The sequence below is a fragment of the Opisthocomus hoazin genome, chromosome 14, assembly GCF_030867145.1.
Source record: "Opisthocomus hoazin isolate bOpiHoa1 chromosome 14, bOpiHoa1.hap1, whole genome shotgun sequence".
In the NCBI taxonomy this organism is placed as follows: Eukaryota; Metazoa; Chordata; class Aves; order Opisthocomiformes; family Opisthocomidae; genus Opisthocomus; species Opisthocomus hoazin.
In genome coordinates, this window is record NC_134427.1 from 16,602,884 (window position 1) to 16,629,736 (window position 26,853).

The 26,853-nt window shown below is 45.1% G+C and overlaps 1 protein-coding gene and 2 long non-coding RNA genes across 3 annotated transcripts in view; 1 reads left to right on the forward strand and 2 right to left on the reverse strand.

Annotated features, from left to right (window-relative positions):
- Nucleotides 1–2,147, reverse strand: part of LOC142363150 (uncharacterized) — a 38,678-nt gene extending 36,531 nt beyond the window's left edge. The window contains exon 1 of the long non-coding RNA XR_012765535.1: nucleotides 2,085–2,147. This is a non-coding gene — a long non-coding RNA (uncharacterized LOC142363150). The remainder of the gene's footprint in view (nucleotides 1–2,084) is intronic.
- A 3,421-nt stretch (nucleotides 2,148–5,568) lies between these two features.
- On the reverse strand, nucleotides 5,569–9,159 carry LOC142363151 (uncharacterized). Its single transcript, XR_012765536.1, has 3 exons — nucleotides 9,032–9,159; nucleotides 8,544–8,653; nucleotides 5,569–5,780 (listed from the first exon to the last, which is right to left on the reverse strand). It is a non-coding gene; the product is annotated as an uncharacterized LOC142363151 (long non-coding RNA).
- A 6,989-nt stretch (nucleotides 9,160–16,148) lies between these two features.
- On the forward strand, nucleotides 16,149–26,586 carry ESX1 (ESX homeobox 1). The gene is made up of 6 exons (XM_075435271.1): nucleotides 16,149–16,162; nucleotides 16,715–16,908; nucleotides 17,615–17,828; nucleotides 17,899–17,944; nucleotides 23,609–23,895; nucleotides 25,211–26,586. Exons 1-6 carry the CDS (start codon nucleotides 16,149–16,151, stop codon nucleotides 25,434–25,436), a joined length of 981 nt encoding a protein of 326 aa, XP_075291386.1. The 3' UTR covers nucleotides 25,437–26,586.
- Nucleotides 26,587–26,853: the final 267 nt, after the last annotated feature.

Consider the following 26,853-nt stretch of genomic DNA (forward strand, 5'->3'; position numbering starts at 1 on the left):
AAGCAGGTGGGCAGCAGCAGCAATAATTATTTTAATGCTGCCAAAATACAAACCTACACGAGGAGCACCACAAGCTCTTCAGACACATGGGCTCTATAATTAAAAGGGGGCTGGCACACAAAGGTCCCGTTCGTCGCATGCAGCAGCGGTGGTGCAGCCAGTGAAACCCTGTGGCTCAGACAGGGAGCTGGCACAATGTGGGGCTGCCCACGGGCTGCGCCGGTGGCCGCAGGTCAGGAGAACAGAGCCTGGTTCCACACTGGCTGTACTTCCCACAGCCAGCAACATGTCTCTTCAAAAGGAATGGTGGGAGCTTGGGCTGTCTGAGATGTCCATTGCCTGTCTGCTGTCACCAGGAGGCTGAGAGCAGCGCTGCCCGTTAATTCACGGGGAAATCCACAGTAAGCTTTCATTATCCATCAAAGCCCTGGTACTAACTTAAGATCTGAGAGCTCACTAATACTGGCATGGCATTAGTGAGCTACAGAAAGTAATCACTTGAGAGCACCGAGCAAGTTTTAAAGAACATCCCGTTCCATCCCTCCACTCCCACCCTCCAGCCAGCGTGACTCTTGCCCTCTCACTTCACAGCGCCTCCTTATCTCCCTCCCTCTCACAGTATCTCTGACCACTACTCCTGCTATGGAAAGAAAAGTTGCCCTGCCTGGAAGTTAAAACAATTAAGAACTTCAATTGCCCTGTGATATTAAATAAGTGATCTGTTGTGTCTCTAGTAAACTTCTTAGTGCTTCCCTCAAACAGGGATCCTTCCCCAGACAAACCTGATCAAGGTCCCTAGACCAGGACAACTACTAGCAAGCCCAGGAGAATCACAGTGTAACAAGACTGGGCAGAGCAGGACAAGGGCTGAGAGGAATGAAGGGCTGCAGACAATTGTGGGCAGCTGCCCAAGTGAGAGGGAGAACGGCTGTGGAGCCAGGGGAAGGGAGAAACTCTGCTTAACTGCACATGGAGCTCTCATCTGAAGGTGAAAGATGTCCAGTTCACTCCACGGAACTGTGTTCATGCATTGTCAGACCGAGGGCATAAAGGAGCTTTACAACAGCGTGGTTGTGCTTGTTCAGCTAAAGATAGAGGCGCGCTGGAACTACCACAACACACATGCCTGAACATGACCAGGGGGCAGGAGGGAAGGCAAAAGAAGCTGGAACACAGACTGCGTTTGAATGGGGCTAGCTCAAAGCCTGTAACTGCGTTAAGGAAAAGCCACACTGAAAATTCAGCTGCATACCTAAAACAAAAGATAAGAACTGCTGGAGTCTAACTCCAATTGCTGAACTTCAAAGCAAGGGGATTTCCATCTTGTTTTAAGTGGAAAGTTCAATAGGCTCAATCCAGCCACCTCCATAAACCAAGCAGAGGCTTAACCCATCTCAGAGTGATGGATAAAGCTGGCTTCTAATGGACCGTTTTCCAGAGATCAACTGCCTCCAGTCCTTGAACCCACAGTAAATGCTTAATGCTACACTGGAGCCCACAACCAAAGACATTCAGACAGTAAATCAAAAGGATAAAGTTTAAAGACATCTCCTATTTTTATCAACCACAGGTTCAGTAAAATTTCTTCAGTGACATTTAAAAGTGAGGTCTTTGTCATCCCATCAGCCGCTGCACAACAGTGCAAAAGCAGGCAATTCCCTGGGCACAGAGACGCGTGCCACCACCTGAGCAGCAAACGCCTGGCTCCCCTTAGGGTCTGTACACTACATCTGCAAGGCAAGGACCAGCCCCACCCTCGGCCTGGCTGATGCCCTGTGTACATCTCCCACGGAGGCATCAGGGAATTAGGAAAACCCACTGGTGAGACACATCCCATTGTCAGGGACTTCTTACTGGAGGAGGGAGCTCTCCTCCTCCTGTACTATATATCCTGGGCAGGGCTGGCCTGTCAGGAAGCATTCTGACATTGGGGTGGTTAGGTTTATGCCACACAGATCTCTGTGGTCGCTCAGCTGGCACGGGATGGCAGACCCCTGGCTACAAATCTCTACGAAGCATCTGGACTCCAGACACAGTGTTCAACAGGGGCAGGCTGGCTAGCAGACCGACCCCACTCCACTCACCTGGGGTGCAAGATGGGCACGCGCAGGCGGGTTTCAGGCAGAAGCAAGTCATCTCTCTCACGACATTCACTGTAACATTTACGTGTGCCGAGGTTGTTTCAGCCCTCTGCCATTCTGTCCCTCCACCTCCTCGACCTCCCCTGCAGCCAAGCACAAGCAATCTGCTCAGCATCACTGTGAGTCGATAGGACTGGGCAGCTGAGCACACGTCGCTGCTACCATCTCACAGCCCTTTGTGGGAACCTGTCAGCATCAGTACGACCAGGTTTGGGAAATCACTTTGTGTGCTGGATTGCCTCCCTCCCAAACATCATCCCAGTTCAGAGGAGTGGCTACATTTTTGATGGGGGGATATAGCTGGAGTCTCGCTTAAAATGCCTTTCTGTGCAGGAATTCATTCACCTTACCAGTCTTGCAGAATAAAGTAGTCTCCGCAACTCTTGCACCCATCTTATCAGTTGGCTCAAATAAAGAAAGTAAGCTTTGAGAACTTAAGCCCTTAATCATGTGGAACCCAAATGGCTTTTCAGGAAAATTCATTTTCTTGTCTATTTCAGCAGAAACTCTTCACATAACTGAAGTGACACATCTGTTTGATGGATGCTGCCACAACACTCAGCCTTTTCACACTGAGGATTGATGGCTCCTAGAAACAGGTAAATGTCATTTACCTAAGAACTGGGATCCCAGCTTCAATGGAATAAACAGACCTTTCCTGCATCTACTAACCACTGAAGCATTTCCTGGGTACAACAGACTCCATGAGCGCCAAAGACAGAAGGTCACTGCACAAAGAGAATCTCAGAGCAGCAGTGGGTACTAGCAGTAGCCAGCTTTGCTCGCAGAGGTAAAACGACACCTCATAGAGAGAATCCCTTTAATTCCCCCCGGTCTGGGATGAGTTTCAATTCAGAAGAACGGAGCAATGTTCACAAAACCATCACAGCATTGAAATTAACAGGGTTGCTCCTACATGAAGCAGATTTGCAGAATCAGAATCACAATCAACGCCTTATTTGAAGAGAGTTCTGAAAGGGGGAGGTTATTTTTCTTAGTGCCTGTCTCTGCTGTTATCTGCCCCTCGTGTCTCAGCACTACTTCTGCATTCATCAGCAAGGCCACTTAAAAATCTCCTGAACCAAGTGCTTATCTACCCAACTGCACAACCCATACCATCAGTTAGGGAAAAACAATTTCCCCTGGCTACTAGAGGCAGCCTAATTACCTAATCTGACAGGTTATTAATGGTTTGAGTCAACAAAAAGTATAATGGATGCTGATAAGCACAAGCTGCCTGGACATTTGGCACGTACAACCTAGCTAGAAATCACTGCTGTGAAAAGCTGCCACTGGCCGTAGGACTAAATTGTCTGATCTCTCAGGCTTTCATTTAACAGGTCTATCAGCATGATAAAGAGACAAACTAGCAAGTTTAGTCCATTAATGAGGACTGTAAAACAGCCTACCAGGATAAAAGATATTTATGTTGCAGGTTAATCTAAAAATAAATCTCTGCTTGATTTCTCTATAATTACAACACTCTCCCCCTTTACAGGGGGGGTACTACTTTGGGCACAAAAAATCATGTTGTTAGGAAGAAGAATAGTACACACACAGGTTCACGAGGAAATGGGCAGCAAGAGTCAAGACAAAGCTGTTTTTTAAAGCATTGTCAGCCCTCCCATAACTCACCACAAGTGCTGCACTACTTCATGGGTCTGTTTTAAAGACCCAGTTACTAGACTCACGTGCTCCCATCACAGTCTCAGGTTTTCATTTTAAAGAGGAAAGAGGCATAACCCTTGCAGTTACTGACAGCAGTGCACATATGTGTAACCTGAAGAGCTCCAAGCCAAAAAGCACACAAAAAGGAACTCACGCTATCAGTTACTCACTGTAATCTCAGGGTTTTCCCAGCCACTCTTGTAACCTTTTGGCACCTTTCTCTTGAGGTACAAGTGCTTGGAGCTAGCAGCACTGAGGCCATTTAAGGATGAAGAGAAAGAAACAGATTTGTCCCATAAGCTTCAACTTCCAGTTAGTTCATTCCAACACCGACCACCACTGGAATAACTGCACCACAATGGCAAACAGCAGCTCACACCTCCAGCACCCATGAGACAGATTTTTCACAGATATCTACTTAACTTTAATCTGGTTCATTGGCTTTTTTTTTTTTAATTAGTAGAATATTTTTCATTGTGCTTTGTTGCTCCAATTCCCTGCAAGATCTGTCATCCACCACTTCTGCACGTAGTCCACTTGCCAGCGTAAGAATCCATCCTCTGTTGCACATGCAGTGAAAGGGCTTAAGGGGGCTACCTGAGTAATCAATACTCCAGTAAATCTTATGTATGTTTTGAGACATGTCTCATCACTAAGCAAAACTTTACACCATTGAAATATTTATCTCTGTGTCTCTGAAGATCGCCAGAAACATGACAGCAACACTTCAGAAAAATATGAGAGGAGACACCTACCCACTTGAGTGCACTCTGGAGAACATGTTTGACTGATGCACAACATGAAGATATTTCAGTTCAGGATGTTGCACATTTACAACTGCTTGTACTCCCTGAAAATCAAAGTCCTCGTGGCTCACTCAATGCTTGCACTGCTTAGAGCACTTTAAGCCTAAAGCCCAGTTTTTAATCCAGATAAAGCAACTATTGATTTTCTTTGATTTTTTTTTCTCTATGCCAACAGTAACGCTACAGATATCTACACACTCCTGCAGCAAACTCAAATTCTTTAAATCACAGCAAATGGAAATGCAAAGCAGTTTTGATTTGAACTGCCAAAAGAACCACATCAAAATCAGAGTGTTCCATTAATGTTAAAATCTCCCATAGCCTTCTCAAAATCATGATACCTCTAGCCAGCACCAATGCTTCATATTGTCCACAAGACTATTGGTGATACTGGAGGCTGCAGAGAGTACATAGATATAATTACAGCCAACAGAGTGGGCAAGTCATGATATAACCTGCAGAATGTTTTTAGCCTTGTTTAGGCAGTGATAAAAAGTGGCTTCCCTGTTCTAACATCAGGCAAAACAAGATGCCTCCCTCAACACTACATAGGAAGGCTGGAACTCAGAAGGCTCAGGGAAAACAGTCCACTGCTGCCAAGCAGGTCCATCTGGCCAAGACACTTCCCCAACGGGCAGCTGTCCTGCTCAAAACACGTTTTCACACCCTGGACCACACATTTGAACACTGCAAAGGAGCCAACTCAAAGAGGATCTTCCCCTACCAAACACGGCTCCAGATTTTTTTTTAATTATGTGAAAAAACTAGGCAGTGATGCCATCATTGCTTAACACTTAAACTAGTATTGGGCCAAAAAGGCAGTAATTCTATTGTGTTAGGTTGTGTATAAATGAGCTAGACATGTCTCTTTTTTGTTATAACTGGGTAACACACGACATCAGCTGTAACCACTACACAACTGCTCACCTGTCTGACGTTCCTCACTTGCCTCTCAGTATCTTCATGATTAAGCTTTGTACCAGTCCATTACTGCAGAGCATCTGGGGATCCTGAAGGCTCTGGACACTCCCACACGTATGTATATATGTATGCATGCAATAATGCTGCAGCCCACTGTAAAGACATGAAGCTTGCTATGCACTGCCAGTGACGTCCCCTTCAAACCAGGCTCCTGGCCCCACAGATAACAGTGCGTACTGCTCCACTATAAAGACAAAAAAAAAAAAAAGTCAATTCTTCTGTAAATGCATAAACATTTCCAGAAAAAAAAAAAATTAAAATTGGTATTATGAAGTCGAAGAAAACACAGCATGTTTACACAGAGTATAGTAACCTGCAGTAATCTCGGGTCTCATTCTCTATTGCTATTTGCTTTCTCATTTCAAGCGTAACAATGCACATAATTTCCACCTATGGGATAAGGATCTTCGAACTTCTATCTAAATGTTTTGTACACTCTAAGGTCAAGAAAGCTAACGGGTCACAAAATGAATGCATTTTCTACTATTGGATTGCAAACCTGCAGAAGACTCAAGAACCTACAAAGGAAAAAATACACGAAGTGGCATGAAGATCTGCAGGAGGTGGCACACAAACTTTAACCAGTATTAGGTAAATAGCCCTAAGCTGTTCTTTCACATGCATATGTAAAAATCAATCAGCAGAGCATATATGTCACTGTATTTCACCATTCTGTGTTCCCTGGCTGTTTGAAAGCTACAACACAGTATAGCATTTAGCCTTGCTTTAAAAAGCGATTTGCTTCAGGGCTGTGTTCTGCTCGCAGAAAACCTTTTACTTTCGTGCCATTTGACGTAATGTCAAAACTCTTACTTAATTCTGTCACACGATCCTAAGGAAAACATAGACACTCAGCTTCCCTCAGTGCTACCGCCAGTTTTCCTCCGAACTTTTTTCACATTCCCCCGTCTGCCACAAGAGGGAGCAAAGAGTTCACCTTCCTTAAATTCTCCATTCCGAAGAGGAGACGGAGACGGCAGCTCAGTGTTGTCATTACCTATCACCAGGTTCAGGCTAGGAGTTTGCAATGCTTTTATACAGCACACAGGTCCTTAGAAAATTAAAAGGGACGGTTTTTTGCTTTGAGAAAGGTCTTGCGTCACATCCATATTGTGGAACAGACACACATAGAGTGACGCCACAAGCTGCTACAATCAAGAAAATCCTGATGGGAAGAAATCTGCAGCTTCATCACAGCAGTGTGGATAGGATGTTTGCAAGAAACTGATAAGCATTTCCAGCCATATCAGACAGGGGGGATGGGCAGGGGACAGATGAGGAAAACTATACCCTTCTAACTGCACTACTGCTTTTAACTGCAGTGTACTGTGATTCCTCATTAAAACACTATCAGAAAATAGCTCCCCCCCAAAAAATATTCCTCAACCTCTTCTGCAGCATACACGACCACGAAAAGGGAACAAGCTCTATGTATAGGAGGGTCTCCCTGGTCATTCCTTCCTTCTCTCTCTCTCCTCCCACCCCTACCAGCCTCCCCCCTAGTCATCAAAACCCTTTTTAGGTTCTACTGTTATGAAACTGAACAGTTATAATGATTAGAAATGAATCTTAAATCCAGGCAGTTACAGGTTGTTGCTGAAATATGATGACACCACTGTTAAAAGCAACAGCTAAAATCCCATTCCAGCAGAGCAACCAAACAGGTGCCTAAACCCACTGACTTCCCATCTATACAAGTTCTAACTACACCATTGTTACCACTGGCATGAAACACAGCAAGTTAAATATCCTTACGCATTGCTGGATAAAGATGGACTAAATCCAGATGCAGATTGTCTAGGAGGAGGAGGAGAGGAAAAGAGAAGCGAGTCCTCTGCCTCACACTTCCTCTTGGATAAGGTCACTTGGCTGAAGTTACCCAACTCTTCACTCAGATCCAGGCTGCATTTGTGCCATCATTCACAATTAGTTCCCAACAGGTGGACGAGGGGTTTGCTCAGCTCAGGTCTTAGCCACTTAGTTGTTTCCTCTGATAATTCACTCCATTCCAACTCCACAAAGCTAATCGCAGAGTAATTTCATACAGCCTTTACTGTTCAGAACTGCTTCATAAAATAAAGAAGCCAAGTGACTAATGAATACCTGTATCTCTTCCATGCTTTCAATCTGTGGAACCAAGTCACAGACTCTTCAGAATTTAAAACAACAAACAACTGCCCTTTTGTTTCTAACATCCCTGTAGAGTCCCTGCTCACTTCCCTTTGATACTGACAGCAGCTGTCACCAACACCATCAGCGACAGAGTCCAGGTGTTTGCTGTTACCAGGTGTGCTACAGTTCTCAATGACACATCTTCAGTCAAAGGCAGACCACGCCTGGGTCCCCTCGCACTTGCGCTGTTATGAATCAGAAGCAGAACTGCTGTGGTCAGAAAGGTTTGCATCAACCCCGCATGCCCAGTCAGACTCCATACCTCAATAAAACCAGCAGAAGGAGTTCCTAAATCACCCTGTTACCAAACGCGGGGCTCTCCAATCCTTAAAAAGTCAAGAACAAGTCAGAGAAGCAACCCACAAAACAGTGCAGGAACCTCACTACAGCTACATCTGTTGTGTAGTAAACTTCTTGGCTATTAAGGAATGGCCGTGAGCAAACAGGCACACTAAAAAAAAAACAATGTTCTACTATAGACTTTTACTTATTGATAGGTTGCTTCGCTTACAATTCTGTCAGAACAGATGCAGACACTATGCACTTCTACAGTTATGCCACTATAAAATTTCTAGTGTATTAAACTGGGTGCATTAAGGGGACAGTCTGATAGTTCTATCACTAATGCTGAACATGGGGAATCATTTCATATACATAAAACAGCCCATCACTTTTCCTACATCATTCCATCTCTCCATGCCTCAGCTCCCCGTGTAAAATGATGGCAGCAGCGAAATGTGTTATAAAGAAATAGAACGAAGCAGCAATCACTTACTCCAGTTGTGGAAGAGCATGACAGAGATAACACAGAGATTCTAGCAGAGCCTCCCTTGCACATTACTAGACAGTTCACATTCTACGAAGTTCAATGACTTTGGTCCCTGTCTGTAAACACAGAAGAGAGTTGGAATTAGTCATAGTACCCGCAGTGTTCGGGAAGAACTGGGTACCTCTCTATCTGCAGCAAGGAACCCTGGAGGACCTCAGGCTGAAGAACACACTTGGTAAAGACTCATTTCTAAAGTAGTCATGGTAATTAACTCACATACAGAAAAAAAAATAAATCAGAAACACATTTTTCTCACTGCTCATTTTGAAGCAAACCCAAGTTTATACTTGGGGGTTAAAAAGGTAAAATGCTAAGTGTATATTTCATGGGTACAACCCATTGTACAATCATAAATGGGTAAACACAAACCATGAAGTATATTAACCACACTCAGCTTTCCCAGAGATAATTTATTAGCAAAATCCAATACTTACCACAGACACTGTGATTATTCCAATTTTATGTATGAGTAAATGAGGCACAAAGATATGGTGATTTGTCCTGGTGGGCCAGCAGAGGAACCAGGAATGTGGTCTTTCACGTCTAGTCCAACATTCTGTCCAGTTACCCTCTATACAAAGTAATTTGGAAAAAAGAGAGTAATTATCACTCCAGGAATGTGCAACCATGATAGAGGACTAACACCCCTCAGCAAGAGTCAAAAAGGAACCCTTAAGCAGAGATACGAACTGGCTTGTTAATCTATTATATGGCACTTTGTCTTATGAATGCCAAGAAAAAATAAATTAATATTGAGTTGTTTTTATTTATCCTTGGACTTGCAGGCCCCTAGGGTCTGACAAGTTTTTAAGTTTTTCTCCACAAATGCAAAGTCTAGAAACTTTCAGAAGTTAAAACATACATTCTTTACCTTCCAGAAGCGATGAGAGCCTCATATAATTGTGACCTCAAAAGGGGTGGCTCTAGCAGACCCAGTAAATATAACAATACCATAACAGCACTGCCAGAGATGCCCATGCAGCAAAGAGCTCTTCACTTTTCACCTAGAGAGTTTGAGAAGAGTGCACTACAGCAGCTGCTGAAAGAACACTTCATGCAGTATATTTAGGCTGTTCAAGGTCTCTCTCACAATACTTTACCACATAAATTCAACACAAACCTCTTACAACCTCTTACACGCCTGCCCTTCATGAACAATCTCCTTCAAGGAACAAATGCACAAAGGGAAGACTGAGGCTCTCACTTTATTTTGCCTGCATAAAATAAAAGGCCTGCAGAGGGAGAAAAGAACAGATCCAAAATTAAGACTGCAAATGGATTTGGATGGGGACACAACAGAGGGCAGAAGGGCATCTGCTCCAGGCTGGTTGGTCAGAATGAGCACAATGACAGCAGTGTCTGCCATCTCAACATGATGGCTTCTCCAGTGTTAGCCAGCAACTACCCAGTTCATAACTCATTTGTTTTCCAACTAATATTTTATTGTGCTCTTGAATATGCAGCACAGAAAGGGAAGCTGATTTGCCATGTATTGCGCACACATTTTTTTCAAAGCAGTCAGGTACGCCTAATCAGCAAAAACCACTTACATTATTTTCAGAAGTTATTAACTGAAATGGGAAACCAGCATACTGTGATTCCATTACAAAAGAGTTACTGCACTCAAGTGCAGGCTGGTGTAAGTATCAATTGGCTGGAGAGAACCTAGCTGGGCCAACTAAGGCTCAGTCCCACAACACTCTGTCTTGCAGTTCCCCAGTATTTACAGGCTTGCCACACATAACCTAGATCTAAACCCATAAAAAGAGAGGTGCTGATCTTCAAGTTCACCCAGATCTTCAGGCAGCTGTGTAAAACAGAAATACCATGAGATACTAGTTGTCTTAATAAGAATATGAAAAAATCTGGGGAGGTATATCGGCATTAAAGATGTTCAGCACCCTTCAGGATCTGGTTCCTAGAACATCAACCAAAGTTGACTCGGAGCTCTCATAGAATCACTTCCGCTTTATCCAAGTTCTGCACTTAAGTCTCTAGTAAGCACTCATCTTCCTTCTTCAAGCCAATAAAGATCCATGTCGAGCTGTCAAACTAACTCCTTGGACTTTCTTTGAGAAATTTTTCCTTTTAACCTTGTCACCTATTTTATCTCAGAACTTTCTTTCAGTATAAATACAGACAGGTTTTGTTTTCTAAGCCTAAATATGAAACTTCATAAAACTATATTTATGTATTTAAAGCACTAGAAAGAATGCTGATGCACATAACCAACGTACCCTTAAAACAAACCAAGAAACATTTCAAGCACAGCAAGTACTCCTCATGCAGTTGCAACTCTGCTGTCATCCACAAACATACTCATATGCTTCCTTTCATCTTTCAAACACTCTGTGGACAAGGTGAGCTTTATGATTCATCTGTCACATTTTACTTTGTATGGGAGCCAAGGAAAACCAAGAAAGCAGCAGCAACAAGGTTGGTTAAACATGAAATGATAAAAATATCATTTAGACCACACTCTTTTAGGGCATTTTTCAACAGCATTAGGCAGCGACTACAACACAGGTTGTCCAGCTTGTGACAAGACACAATACAACCCCAAAATACCAAGCCAAAAGTCCAGTCAGCAGTGTAAGTGTGACTTGCCTGAGGACATCCAAAAAATACAATGTGTGGTGGGTTGACCCTGGCTGACACCAGGTGCCCACCAAGCTGTTCTATCACTCCCCTCTTCAGCAGGACCATGGGGGCAGAAAATAAGATGGGAAAAACTCATGGGTCAAGATAAAGACAGTTTAATAAAGCAAAAGCAAAGACTGCATGCGGAAGCAAGGGAAAACTAAAGATTTATTCTCTACCTTGCATCAGCAGGTGATGTCTGGCCAGTTCCCGGGAAGCAGGGCTTCAGTACACGTAGCAGTTACTCCGGAAGACAAACGTCGTGATAATGAATGCCCCTGCTCCCTCCTCCTCCTTTCTCTTAGCTTTTATTGCTGAGTAGACATCATATGGTATGGAACGGCCCTTTGGTCAGTTTGGAGCAGCTGTCCCAGAGATCCACCCCCGAGATCTTGCCCAGCCCCAGCCTGCTGGGTGAGGGGAGGGAATGTTGGAGAGAGCGCCTTGATGCTGTGCGAGCACTGCTCAGCAGCAGCCAGAACACCCTTCTAGCTACCAATACAAAGCACAGCACTATGAGGGCTGCTATGGGGAAAATCAACTCCACCGCAGCCACACTCAATGCAGTCTCCACTGTTTATCCCATACCACTTGCATCATGCTCAGGTCCCACATAATACATACATGTATCTTCTAAAAACCCCACTGTGTTTAATTCTCACTACTATAACCACTTCTTACCAACACCTACAACTTACACTACATACTTAATACCCATGATACAGATTTATCCACTCTCATTAACTACTGTCACCTGTCCTTTAACAGACAGATGTTATTCTCCCATTCCACGGGCTTCCTCCACTCCTCCAAATGTTCACAAGAACAGGCCACAACTTGGGCCCCATCTGCCAAGACGGGTGCTCAGGACAGGAGAAGCAGCATGTTTGATTGCTGGGCAGCAACACTGGTGTGGTTTGGGTCATTGCTGCACTTCTCCAGCTCCATGCAAAACTCACTCTTTGTCAGTTCAGGTCATTCCTGCCACATTGCTTCCTGCAACACGCAACTCGCATCACTGATTATTTTTCCTCCAAGGTTAAAACTCCCTGAGGCAGGTACACCAGCGCTCCACATCCTTCTGCATTGCCTACCAAGTACATCCAGGTCCTTGAGCGAAGAAAACCCCACAAATGGGTTTGCCTTTCCCCACAGGAGGAGCAATCCACACCACCTTCCCCAACCACTTCCCTGTGTGCACTACGGGGGCCTTGTCTCCTCCCACAGTAGGCAGGGGATTTGTCTGGGCAGGACCAGGATGGTTAGCAGACCCTCTGGTGTTAACCGGCCAAGTGGCTTCTGCTAAATTTACATCCCAGCGCTTCCATGCCCCATTGCCCAATGCTCTCAACAGAAGTCTTTAACAGTCCGTTGGATCTCTCAGACTTTGCAGAACCTTGTGGGTGACAGAGGATGTGACGCACCCACTCAGTGCCGTGCTTCTTTGCCCAGGAGTTTATGAATTTTTGCCCAGGGGTTTATGAGGTTATTTTGGAAATGAGGCCCATTGTCTGGGCGCCAAAAAAAACTGTAGTGGGTTGACCCCGGCTGGATGCCAGGTGCCCACCAAGCCGCTCTATCACTGCCCTTCTCAGCTGGACAGGGGAGATCAAATACAACCACAGGCTCGTGGGTCGAGATAGGGACAGGGAGAGAGCACTCGCCAATTACTGTCACAGGCAAAACACACTCAACTTGAGGAAATTAGTTTAATTTATTACTGATCAAATCAGAGGAGGCTAATGAGAAATAAAACCCAATCCTAAAAACACCTTCCCCCTAACCCCTCCCTTTTTCACAGGCTCAACTTCACTCACGGTCTTCTCTACATCTTACCCCTGAGAGGCACAGGGGGACGGGGAATGGGGGTTGTGGTCAGTTCATCACACGTCTCTGCCGCTCCTTCCTCTTCACACTCTTCCCCTGGTCCAGTGTGGGGTCCCTCCCACGGGAGACCATCCTCCACCGACTTCTTCAACGTGGGTCCTTCCCATGGGCTGCAGTTCTGCACAAACTGCCCCAGCGTGGGTCCCTTCCATGGGGTGCCATCCTTCAGGAACAGGCTGCTCCACCATGGGTCCCCCACGGGGTCACAAGTCTTGCCAGGAGCCTGCTCCAGCGTGGGGCTCCCCACAGGGTCACAGCCTCCTTCAGGCACCCCCTGATCCGGCTTGGGGTCCTCCCCGGGCTGCAGGTGGGGATCTGCTCCCCCGTGGGCCTCCATGGCTGCAGGGACAGCCTGCCTCACCATGGTCTGCTTCATGGGCTGCAGGGAACCTCTGCTCCAGTGCCTGGAGCACCTCCTCCCCTCCTTCTGCACTGACCGGGGTGTCTGCAGAGTTGTTTCTCTCATGTAGTCTCACTCCTCTCTCCACTGCTGTTCCACCACAGTTTTTCTTCCCCCTTCTTAAACCTGCTAGCCCAAAGGCACTACCATGATCGCTGATGGGCTTGACCTTGGCCAGCGGCGGGTCTGTCTTGCAGCTGGCTGGCATTGGCTCCATCGACATGGGCGAAGCTTTTAGCAGCTTCTCACAGAATCCACCCTTGTAGCCCCTCCACTTGCAAACCCTTGCCATGCAAACCCAATATAAGACGAAAGGAAGACTATACTGTATCCCAGAAATAATGGCTATAATATATTCATCCTTGAGAATTTCCAGGTGTAACATTATTCACTTAATCATAAAATAGGTAGCGTGCTAGAAAACTGCCAACTAATAGAAAGATGCATCTTGGAGTGATGCGCAAAAACATAAAACAGGACTGACCTTCTCATCCAGCCATTTTTTTATTTAAAAACACCTATTTTTATCTCAGTTTCAAAAGAGGCAACACCAGTAAAACACAACTGTAGAAAGAAAAACAGCTTCCCAATAGTCAACTCTGCTGAGGTGAATGCAGGAAAATACTTTTTGCAAAACTCAGCCTGTGTCAGATGGCTGTTGCTGAACAACTAACAAGGAGATAACGATGCTTTATCTGCTGTTCCGGTTGTTCTTGCATTTGGTTTGTTTGGAACACAACAAAACTTACTCACTTTTGGCTCTGAGAGGTCTCATTGGAGTTCCTGGGACTGCTCTCCAAGATTCAGAGGCTCCTATTTGGGCAAAGACATGTGTGCAACTTAACCTGGGAAGGAAACCATCACAGGGTATTCCACAACCAACAGGTTCCTCGATGAGGTTCTGACAAAGCTTCTTGCGGCCAAAGGAAATTAGATTGCTCAAATCCTGTTTGCTAGAATTGAAAGAAATGGTATTATAGACATTTGGTCCACAGTATGCATAGAACCACCACTCTTTCCACCACAAATGAGTCCTTAAGCCTTTGAATGCAGGTAAAGTCTTTGCTATGTGAAGCCAACAGCTGCTAAAAATACAATTGCAAGCCAAGAAAACAATGTCAGTGCCCTAAGATGTTGAACTATCAGGGAGTTTGTTAGGAAAAAAAGTGTCCAGAGAATTCTTGAAGGCACATAAGCAAGAGCAGGCAGGGGAGAGAAAAGAGGCCCATTTGGCAAGGAGCATAGCATAGACAACGACACACATGCACAGCACCCCCATGTCATTCTTTAAAAGAGAGCACTGAGCACAGCTGGTAAATTTTAGTGATTTAACCTGGACTTGCACAGGACTAACCTATGTATGACCTCTGCACTGTACTACTCCCAGACCACATCTCAGTATTCTCATGATATACTAGCAAACTTTTTCCAGTATTCACTATAACTGAATTGCATCCCTCCATTATTGCAGGTGATTGTGCACACACTGAGAAATATATAATTTAAGAATGCTAAGTTTATCTATTTAAATTTTTATAATTCCCAAATGTTCATTTCTCGCTCTAAAAGCTAACAATTCCGAAGCACAAAACACACCCACCTTTACCAATGACTCAGAAGAATGGTTTAGCAGCAAGCAGCTAAGAAGCAAATGCAGCAACTGAGGAAATATCCTGGGATGCAAATTCAAAGAGTTTTGCACCCAGCAAAAGCACCAGGGATGTGATTCAGATTTTTCAGCCACTCTGTGGACCAGAGCACCTTATGGCCACTCCCAAAAGGCAAAGGCAAAACAGGTACAATTCTCCCATGACTTACAGCGCACACATCCTGGCTACCTGTTAGTAAAAGCAAATTAATGGTACAGTCACTTAAAACCATAAGAAACACACACCTGACTATAGCGAACATGAAGAAATTATTTCATTTTGCTTGATCTGTATGAAAAAACCCATATATTTAACAGAAGCTCTTCTGTGTCAAACAGTGTTGGGTTCCCTCAGTCCACAGCACCCAGGGAATCCACGCAGCAGGAAGCCTCTGTCCATCACACAGCGCATGCTGTTTTCCTTCAATATGCCAGGTCAAAGTTCTCCCTGTCCATTCTGAGTTTAAGGGGTGCACACAAACAGCACCCAGTCCCTACTAAAGGCTACAGATGGACCTTGTGTTCTCCATACATATCCTGAAAAGGAAAGATGAGTTCCAAACCCCAGTTCTCTAAAATGGCCCCAGCTGAAAACTACAGCCATCTGTGGGGGTGCAGGAGTTCAGTTCCAAGACCTCTCTCTCCCTTCCTGTGCCCCCCCCTCAGCAGTTACCACTTTTACGTAGCTCTGTGACCTTAGTTCTTCCCTGCTCTCATGCTTCTGCAAACGTAAGCAGGACCTTACAAAGCCAGAGAGTCTTACTTACAGAGCCAAAGCAGCCTGAGGTTTGAAGCCGAGGGTCAGGATCTGAACAGGACAAGAATCTGGTAAAGGTCAAGAAAACTCTACGTAAAATAACACTTTCTGTAAATGTGACTTTTAAATATAGCCATCTCTCATAAAGGCAGCCTACTTTTTCAAGCTTTAGCATCGGTAAGTGCTTTCCCAAAGCTTCTCATGGAAGGTGCTGCAGGAATGGGTTCACAAAGGTATTGCTTCAGGTCAAACACAATTTTTGTAGCGAAAGGAATAAAGTTGAGGGCGGACTCAATGGAGAGCCTTGCGGCAGAGTAGTGAGACAGCAAGCAGGAGGTCTGTCAGTAACCAAAGACAGAAGCACTGAAACACTCGCACAGCCCCAGTGAGATAAGAGCAGAGAAGGAGAAAACAATAAAATCATTTATTTGTGGACTGCAATGCCAGATGGAACTAAAAGATTATTCAGCCAGACATCTGGTGTAAGACGGGTCACAGATTCAGGAAGCATCTCTGCGCGGACAGCCTTTATGTCCCCAGCTAAAATGTAAACCTGCCAGCCTTGATGCAAAGAGAGACAGCCCAGAACTTCACCAGCTACGTTGTTTCAAAGTTTAAACACCCAGACTTTTTACATCTATGCCTCACTTCTTACCTAAATTCGCCTGGGTTCAGCATTCAGCTACTGGGGTTTGGGTTTTGGGGTTTTTTTAAGCGCTTTTCTGCCACACTCTCTGTAAGACTCTCTAGAAACTGGTATTTTATTCTCACCCCCAAAAATCCAGACCTCAGGATCAAGTCACTTTGCCATCTAATTCATGCCAGTCTCCAGCAACACACCACGGCAAGATCGCAGAGCTGCTGGCAGTCTCTCTGCGCAGGAAACAGCTTCCAGACCTCCCGTCGAGGAATCACTGCTGTCACGGCACCGAGAGCAGAACTCTAGCGGGAGCGGAGTCACGGGTCTCCGGGACAAAGGGTCAGCCCCGCACGGCTCCGTGCGTCCTCCCCGCGCCCGCCGGCTCACGACACTTCACCAGGTCTTTGAACACCGAACTCACCAAGTGCGAGTTCTGCAGCAGGGACGGAGAGCCGAAGCCCGGCGCCCCTTCGCTCCCCTGCGCCAGCGGGCGGGTTGCCGCCGACCCCCGGCGGGTGCTGCCACGCCCGGCCCCGCTCCCCGGCGGCAGCGCGGGGGCTGCCGGCCAGCCCCGACCCGACCCGCCGGGCGGGCACCGCCACGGCCGCTCCGCACCCGCGCCCTCCGCGGCGGCTGGAAAAAGTTCTCGCCGCTCCCGGGGCAACCCCGCCCGGGGGGAGGCCGCCGCGGGCCCGGCCGCTGCGCGGGGAGCGGGGCCCGTCGCGTCCCACCCCCGGCCTTGACGCCAGCGCGCTAATGAAATGCTAATGCCGGGGCGCGGAGCCGGGCGCTGCCCGCGCCAATAAAACCCGGCGCGGCGCGGAGCGGGGGGCCCTGCCCGCGCCAATAAAACCCGGCGCGGCGCGGAGCGGGGGGCCCTGCCCGCCCGCCGCCATGCAGAGCGCGGCCCCCGCCGCCGCCCCGCCGCCGCTGCACCTCCTCACCTCCTACTTCATCGACGGCGTCCTGGGCCGGGGCCCCGCCGGCGGGCGGCGCGGTGAGGGGCGGCGGCGCGACCGGGCGCTGCCTCCCCGCTTCCCCTCAGGCCAGGAGCGCGCGGAGGCGGCGGAGCCGGCGGCGGGGCGGGCGGGGGAGGGGAGTCCGCCCGGTGCGGCGGCGGCGGCGGCGGGGGGCGGCGGCGAGGCGGCGGTCCCGCTGAAGAGGAAGCAGCGGCGGTACCGCACCACCTTCAGCGCCTTCCAGCTGGAGGAGCTGGAGCGCGCCTTCCGCAAGTCCCACTACCCCGACGTGTTCACCAGGTAGCGGCCCCGCCGGCGGGAGGGGCGGGCGGGGGGCCGGGCCGCGGCTAACGGTGTGCTGCCCCCGCAGAGAGGAGCTGGCTGGGCGCCTGGAGCTGACGGAGGCCCGAGTGCAGGTGAGTGCCGGGAGAGCCCCCTCCCCGCCCCGGGGCCGGCTCCGGAACCACCCCGGGAGGGCCGAGGGTTCGATCCCCCCCGCCTGAGCCGGGCGAGCAGAGGGGGGGGGGCCGGGGGAGGCCGGGTGCGCTCCGTTCGGTTCGTTCTTAAGGGACGGGGAAGCGGGCAAGTTACCGCAGCGACGGGACAGCGGACCGCGTCCTAGGACCGTTCCCACCTCACACTCGCGTCTGCACGGCTCTCACGGCAGGTACCGTCTCCTGAGGTTTGAGATTATATATTTAAAAAAAAAAAAAAATCAGTTGGTTTAGAGCAAATGAGGGGTTCTCCGGGGCATCCTGCGCCGTTTACCCAGTCTTCAGTGAGGCTTACGCCCTTCGCCTGCCCTAACTTAGCTCAGTGAAACAGTCACACTTCTAAATAACTGGTTAGAACAAATAAAAGATTGATTTGACATTCCTGTGAGAGCCAGGCACTGTCCAGGAGCATCTGATGGCCTAGCTGGGCTGTAATAACAGCACCGCCCGCAGAACTGCCGCATACGCAAACGGGCACGGACCACCTGCAGCCTGCACTTTGCTTAACCCGCGAATGGCCCCGGCAGCTTTTCCTGACTCTGAGCACTCGCACTTAATGATGCCTCCGCAGAAGCAGCTTCTTTAAACTCATCTCTTGTCTAAACTAGAAATCCTTTTTTATACAGAAACATTAGCTTTTTTAAAAAAAGTTGTTTCAAAAGGTGTGAAAGGCTTTCAAAGTACTTTTAAGCTCAAAATGACAATTGTACCAGCTCTGGCTTGCACTGTGTATCAGGTACTGACTGAGCTACCATTCCAGCACCGCTCTGGGGGTGTGGACGCTCGTGAAAGACTGGCGCAGCGGCTCAGCGCCGCAGCCCTACTTACTCCTGCAAAGCTTTGTCACTGTTGATGCCAGATCCTTGTTTGTATACGTTGTCACTACTTCAGTCACTGGATCTGCGATGGTTCGCACTAGCTAACATCCGTAAAGCTGTAAGTTTTTTAGCTTTTTATTTTAACATGCACCATCTTCAGAAAAGTATGAACAGTACTTTGTAATTGACTCATCCGAGAACAGCTGGATGTACTGCTCATCTCTCTTTTGTGGACTTGGAGGAAATTATGTGCCCTTCTGTCTCCCTGCCACCAAAAATCACTAGAACTTCTAGTCAGTGAAATACCCCAATGGCGTCAACCAGTGGAAGGGACACGAGTGAAAAGCTGTTAACTTGCCTGTTACTGTCACGTTCGCTTTGTGGGGTGCTTGCTCGGTAGTCCATTTGACCTAGGAAGGAATGGCGCAATGGCAGGCAGCAAGGAGGTACTCTTCTCCTAATGACTCATCTAAAAGAAATGGAAATGTTTGTTTGATGGAGTCAAAAGGGAATTAACAAGCAAAATAGCAGAGCTGATGTATCCCCAGTGGATGGAAGGAACAGCAGAGAGTTGTTCCTTGCACCTCCTTACTCCTCATCAGATCTTAGCACAAGCCTCCTGGGCACGAGCACACACTCAGCACAGTTTGCTTAGGGTGAGCTTCCTGTGCACAGTGCCTCTGCCTGTGTTCTTGTCCAGTGGTAGGTGGGAGACAACTTAACCTGGAGGTAAGAGGATGCATGGGAAGAGCTACTATATAGATGATGATGTACTGTACTTAACAAGCTATCTTAAATCCCAAATATGTGCTTCACATGCCACGCTCATAGTTGGTGCCCTATGTGAATTCAAGACTTCTGTACCTCTCCCATGGCATCTGGATAAATCAGCTGGCATGAAAAGTGCTATCTTTTTATTTGCTCAAGTGTAAACCCAGGAAACTAATTAATCTTACCAAAAGCAATCAGACCACTTCGTTACCTCACTGTGTTTTCAAACTGAGGTCTGCTTCTCTGGGGAGAACCCTCCGGCAACCAGCTGAAATGGGTAGGTACCAGCCACGACGCTGTCCCTCACTCTTGCATTTTGAGTCTTACATTAAAATGAACAAGTAAGAAAAAAAATTGCCCATGAACACATTCTCATTTCAAAGACCCTTCACCCAACCCCTATTATTTGCTTCTACAGAGGAGGGGAGATAGCAGCAAGAATCTTTGTGTTCTTCCTTACCTTGGGAAAAGGGGTAGTCTAAGAGTCTGTAAAACCTTTTCGTAATCTGAAGCCATGCTGGGATGCTCTTCAATAGCATTGACATCTGTTGTTGCCATTCCACTTCTCATACTTCATGCTGTTAAGATGAGAGGAAAATAAGAGAAAGTTAGAGGAATATTTTATTTTCTTAATGCAAGGAGTGAAACATCACTTGGGTATTTCAGTACTATAAATTGCATCAGTGTTAAAACATGAATTTGTAAATAGAATTGATCTAAGCATCCTTGTCATATTTTCTGATTATGATCTATCAGCTACAGCAGAAACATAGGTTACCCACATCTATGTATCTTTTTATCCCTGTTAGGTATTACATCAATTAAATAGGATAAATTTTTAAAGACAATTACAGCAAGAAAGCTATCAAATTTTACACGCTCACCTTTTTCTTTTTAAAACACCTAAATCTTTTGTAAGGTATGTGCAGTGCTAGTAACTACAAAAATAATCTAGGTAATATTTAGCATAAAGTTCAAACCTGATAGTTTAAACTCATCTTTGAGTATCAAGTAATGCATTTTTTCCAAACTATTTTACCACTGATTCTACAGTCATACCATAAAAATCTTAGAACTGATATAGCAGTTTCTCTTATGGTTAGTGTGGCACTTCAAATGTGTCTGCAGACAGGGGAAAGGCAAGTTAAGCCTTTTACTGGAAGCAAAGGAAAACTGCTTAATAAAAGGTTCAAGATGACTAATGTGCATGTTAATGACTATAACGTACTCACTAAATTTTGAAAGCTGTCACGTCAGTGTAAGGCATGAGGCATGCCTTTGCCCCTTTTATCGCTTGCATTGATGAGTTTGTAGCAGTAAGGAACTGAAAGCTAGCTTTTTTCTGAAGATAATTATTAGCTATCTATGCTGGTATTCCCTTCCAGTTTGATAAATACAAAATCTGAGAGATGACTAAATAAGTTTGGTTGTAAACCCAAAATCACCTGTGACATTTAAAAAGTTATTCTGCAGTCAAAGCGCATGTCTGAGCAATCAGATGGATTCGCTTTAGGACAGAGAAAGCAGAAAAGCAGACATCACATTTTGTGTTAGGCTCCTTTATGAAGAACAGATTGGAGAGCAATGCTAAGGTTTAGTAAGGAAATTAATGCTTTTGCAGCATCTGTTTTATCCTTTCTGGGAAAGGTTTTATCTGCATATCTGCAGCGTAAGACAGTTCACTGCCTTTTTAATTAGATTTTATTGTTGTAGAAAACACTAACACCTTTGAGTTGGTGGTCTTCTCCTGCAAGATCTCAGCTAAGCTCTGCTTACAAATATTTGAGATTACTGGTTAACAGCGATTTAAAGTCATCTGATGCTAGTAATTGAGCTCATTCTTCTTACCAGACCTCTGTCTTGGACGAGTACAGACCAAGTATCTAGTCCTTGCTGTCACGCAGGCATAGCCATCTGGTTCAGATACTCCTTTGTAAGACACTTGGTCTTTTAGAGCCTGTGGTTGCTGGAGAAGTGGCCAAAGAATGAGTCAGAGCACTCAAGAATTTGAAGTACCAACTTCAAAATGCTGATGTTCTCACTTTTCTTCTAAGGGCACCTCCCTCTATCAACTGCCTGTACAGCGAGACAACTCTGTGTTATGTTTGTAACCAGAGGGGTATGAATCTCTCCTCCAGGAGGACAGCAACTTCCCAATGTAAAGATAATACATGCAATGAAAGGACTAGAGTAGTAATTCTTCATCTGGCTCCTGAGAACCCCATAGCGAGTGCTTTGAAAGAGTAAATTGTTACTGACATAGAGAGGAACAACATCAAACTCGGGGCAGCAAGGCTGTGGCATGCTGCAGCCTCCTGGTTTGGCTGTCGGCACCCTGGTGTGTGGAGGGCTTTCCCTCCAAACACACCGAATATTTCAGCTCCTGAAGACAAGCCACATCACTGGAAATGGTTATATGGCATGTCTGAGATTAAAGCAAGCGGTGAAGCTGGGAACCCCCAAAACTGATTTTTAGATGTTACGCAGTAGAAATTTAAAACTCTCTGAAAAAAAATCTTTCAACTGAAATATAATTGCAGATATGAAAACAACTGTTAAAAAAAATCATGCATCTGTAAAACTTCTGCATGCAAAGATTTTGTCATAATTTCTATAGAATTTTATTATTCCAGAAATACTACTACCAAAGGAATAACTATTTTTAGCATCTGTTTAATTTTTTTGAAACTTGAATTTTTGCAGTTTGATTTTACTGTTTTAGTTTGGTTTACCGATTTTGCTAGAGTCTTACTGAAAAGTTATGTACATTGTATGGTAAAAGACCTTCATAATTGAAGTTTTTGTCCTAAATCAGAAGTAAATTTCAGAAAGCCATAATTCTGTACAGGACAGAAGTTGGTCTTTCCCATGACTCTTGTTCCTTGTGTTACCACTCTCTACTAAATATTGAATCCTGACTAATGCATTCAAATATTATACATGTAATGTATTTTCAAGCAAGTCACTGAATTTCAGCAGTAGTTATTTACCAGACTGTGGCTAATGCCTTACTTCCAAATCCAGATCCAGTTCAGAATCCACCTTCAATGGCCTCCACCGCAGAGGCGGGTAGAAGACCTGAGCAGCTGCGTACATTCGGGCGTTGAGTCTTCAGCCTCAGCAGCATCCGCTTCTAAATATCCTTGGTTTAGGTGCTCTCTCCCTTGTTTTAGAGCTCTTCACTCTACTCTCTGCTACCATCCTGGGTCTGAAAGGTTCTGCTCAGTGAATGCTAAATAATAATATTTTGAAGAGTCGGTTTTCTGATCTGTAGATTCAATTGACTAAGGTCTTTAAAAGATGTTTGATGGGCTAAAATAATGACTAATCAGGCTTGAAGAGGCAATGTACTCAACAACTTACTACACAAAACAAATACTTGCTAAAGTTCCTTTTGGAACAGCTTGATACCCTGGTTCTGATACCACTTACTAGATTTGCTAGTTCAGTATTGGCTTTCACTGCAATTCAGTTAATCGCTTTTGTGTAACTATATGCTGTTTGCATTCATGGTACATAACAAAAGCTTCTCATTTTACTTTTGAATCCTCTGTATAAAAACGTATGGTCCAGCTATCAAGATAAACAGCACACACTGTATACTTGGCCTAGTTACTCCTACGGTCATGATTAAGTTGCTTCCTGAGTTGTCTGTACAGAAATTGCCACCTCTTGAGTGGCCTTGTTGAAATTTAAGTTTCAATAAATAGCTTATGAAAGGAAGAACAATTGTTTTTAACAACTGATCATGAGTTCTCAGGTGGTGGGTTTATATATTGCAATGGCTTTAAAACATATGGGACTATTCAATCAGAGCTAAAGAGTAGTCAAATTTACAGTATTTATAATGGATTTATTTCTTAATAAACCCACTAAGGCATTTGTGAATGGATCTTTAATATTAAAGAAGTGGGTTTTGGTTTAACAGTAAATAATTTTGCCACCTGCATCATTGCAGAGTAAGTTCAGCTAATGCCTGTATAATTTCTTATTGAAGGTCTGGTTCCAAAACAGAAGGGCAAAATGGAGGAAACGTGAAAAAAATGAAATTCTGGGGACTGTTCCAGGAATCTCCTTAACGCACCCACTTGGTCTGTTTTTGGACGTTCCACTGAGTCATTCTCCCCTCCTAGATCACACGTGGAGGTCAATGCCTCTTTCAACATTGGCTGTGCCATCCGTATCTCCAGCCTTTAGTCCTTCAACCTTAGTGCCATTTGGCCTCAACAGCCTCACCTGGACTTCTCTCTTCAGAAATACGATTTTGAATTCACATTTTGGAAGGTATAGAATTCATTTTTTTTCTAAATCTCAAAACTGTTAAAAAATGCTATGTTTTTATTAGTTTGATGCTCACATGTTCTCAATAATCATGCCTCCATAGATAAATGAACTTACTAAAATGAGGTTAGTTCCTGTGTAAGAAAACTAAATCTTGCTATTCCTAATCAAAGGATAAGTCATGCTAGTAAAAACTTAACATGTAATTGCTGTCTGCAGAACACTGTGCATGCTTACTGAAATTTTGGTCTCATTGAACTCTCGTATTCATAGACTGCTGTAATCTGGGTGGCTCCAGCTCCATCCTTATCTCACAGACCGACGCAGATTATACGCCATAGAGATGTGACTGCAGACAGACATGGCTTGTAGGTGATTTGACAGAATAAAGGCGTTAGACATTTCTTCTCAGGAGACCAGGAGCCTGGCTACATATGCAACAGTGACACAGCTCTAGAGAGAGGGACTGAGAGACAGAGAGACATCTTCCTGACTCTTCCATGTCCTACTGAAAGCCAGTCCTTTTCCCTTGGCAGGCGATGAGCTCTCAACACACAGAGCAAGCCCACAGCTAGCCTCCTTTTCTTTCTCTGCAGTCAGACACCGTGAACTCCAGCAGTTCATTTCGGCTGAACCTCCTGTCTGGGCTTTCTTGCCCAGCAACCTGAAATTTATCAGCAACATGCTGCTGCTACTCCAGTGCACCCCATAAGACAGGAAAAAAGCATGTGTGTAGTGTGTGTGTATACATTTAATAGGTGTGTAGAGAGATACACATATATGTATTAAAAAAAGACGACAATGTTGTCCTCTTGCTGAAATTACAGCCTGTATTGTAGTTCCACATTAACAGACAGACAAATGCTGCTTTTTACATGGAATAACTTGTCTGAACAAATTGGCTTCATAAACAGCCACACAAATTGATCTTTTATGAGGTGGTTTATTGCTTTCACAGAACAGGCTGATCTGCAGCGTCCAAGGTTTGTTTAGAAAGGATTTAGCAGTAGGAGTTAAGCAAATGGTTGCTGTTCTAGGTATCTGCATGCCATGTCTGATCATCTCTCATTTATTTTAGTTAAAAGTGTTTGGTTTTTTGTCTGGAGTGGGGTTTTTTGTTGTCTTTTTAAGGGCAAGACACTATACTGCAAGATAAAGCTAAAATACCTTCTGGAAAACAAAATGTACAGTTGAAAGAAATTGGAAATTTTGGCACATTTTATTCTAATACTTTGGGTGGGGAAAGCTGCAACTCAGTAAGTACTTGTTCTCCAAAACATTTCTTAATTTGGATAATATTGACTTCTTTCAAATACAGGTTTCTCAATGCTTTAAATCCTCTCATGACCACAGCTTCAGTGCTAATGAAAGCTCCTGGACCCCCGTCAGACCCTGCTCTTACTGCCTTCACTGATCCAGCAGCAGTTGAAAGGAAAACGTCAAGCATTGCAGCACTAAGGCTCAAAGCGAAAGAACATTCAGCACAAATCCCTCAATTAAACCTCATCTCCAGTCTTACAAACACTAACAAAGAACTTTATTAGGAGCTCTCCCACAGACTACAGCCACGAAGGGGAGAGCGAATGCCTTCTCCAATAAGTAGCTCCCGTTAGAGAGACACATTTTAAAAAAGAAATAACACACACACAGAGCTGTAGTTCCTCCATCTTCAGTAATGGACTGAAAGGAAGCAACTCCGCTAAGAATTGGTTTCCTTCATTACAACATGAAATCAGGTAGTAATTGGCTTGTATCATTTCTGACACTACGGAAACAGAAGCAGGAACTCTCTCATGTTTGTAATTCAGGCTGACATGAGCCTGAAGCTTTGAAATCCCCAAAACCACCAGATGCTAGTCCAAAGGTTCACAATTCTTTGTAGGAATAACTTCAGTTTTCTAAGCAATTCTGAACTCACTTCTCAGGAGGAACTCTTACATGCAGCACTTGAGACGTAAGAACTTTGAGACAATGCTTCATGTTGAAGTGTAGATGCCAGTGAAATCATGCGTTTTAGACAAATTTAGCAGGAATGAGATGGGGACTATTTTCAGTATAGACTTGATTCAGAACTAGGTTTGTATAAAGAGTACTCTGTTTCAAACTAAAAAAATAAATGTTTGCTTTATGTTCAGGGTGGCAATGTTTTAATAATGAAAAAAGTTTAACCTTTGTGTATGAAAACTGTATCCTGTGAAAGCAGGTTAGCACTGTGCAGTAACTTGTGTGTAGTTCTCTATGTATGTGTATACCTATCAGTAAGTAGCCCGTAGCTGTAAATACAAGGTTGATGAATACTTTTAGCATGATTACTGGCACATTTGACCAGACCAGTAGGTTAACAGATTACTTCTACATTTCCAGACATTTCATGCCTTGAGTAGATTCAGAGTTTAGGGGAAAACTAAATGTGAAGCGTTAAATGTTGGAATCGATGACAACAGAGGCCTTGCCGAGCAGGAGCCTACAGTCCCATCAAAATCCCGGACTCCCTTTCTGCCCTCAGACAGGTGATTTTAAAGTTTTTGCTGAACCTCCCCACCCAGGAAATGGGACTGAGAGCAGCTCTCTCATCTATAGGTCTGATGCTTTCGTGTAAAGTGAGGGTAAGTAGTTATCCTCCATTTGCAGCTTACTGGCCTACCTCACAGGGCTGTTGTGAGGACTGATTAAACAAACATGACACTGTGCAAATGGTAGATTTATACAAGTGCTAATTGTTGCTTAGCAATTACAAAAGAAAGGCCAACAGCTGACTACATATGAAGATTACCTTTGCCACACCTGTAGCAATGATCCAAGCAGGCTCTGCTTCTGTGGGTTGACAGGACAACATGGAACTCTTCCACTGGTGCTGCCTGGTTCCTCAAGACTCTGCTCGAGCGCTTCCATTCACACTGAAAAGATTTTGACTATTTTAGAACTTCTTTCTCAAGGCAACTGTAGGATTACTCTTAAGAC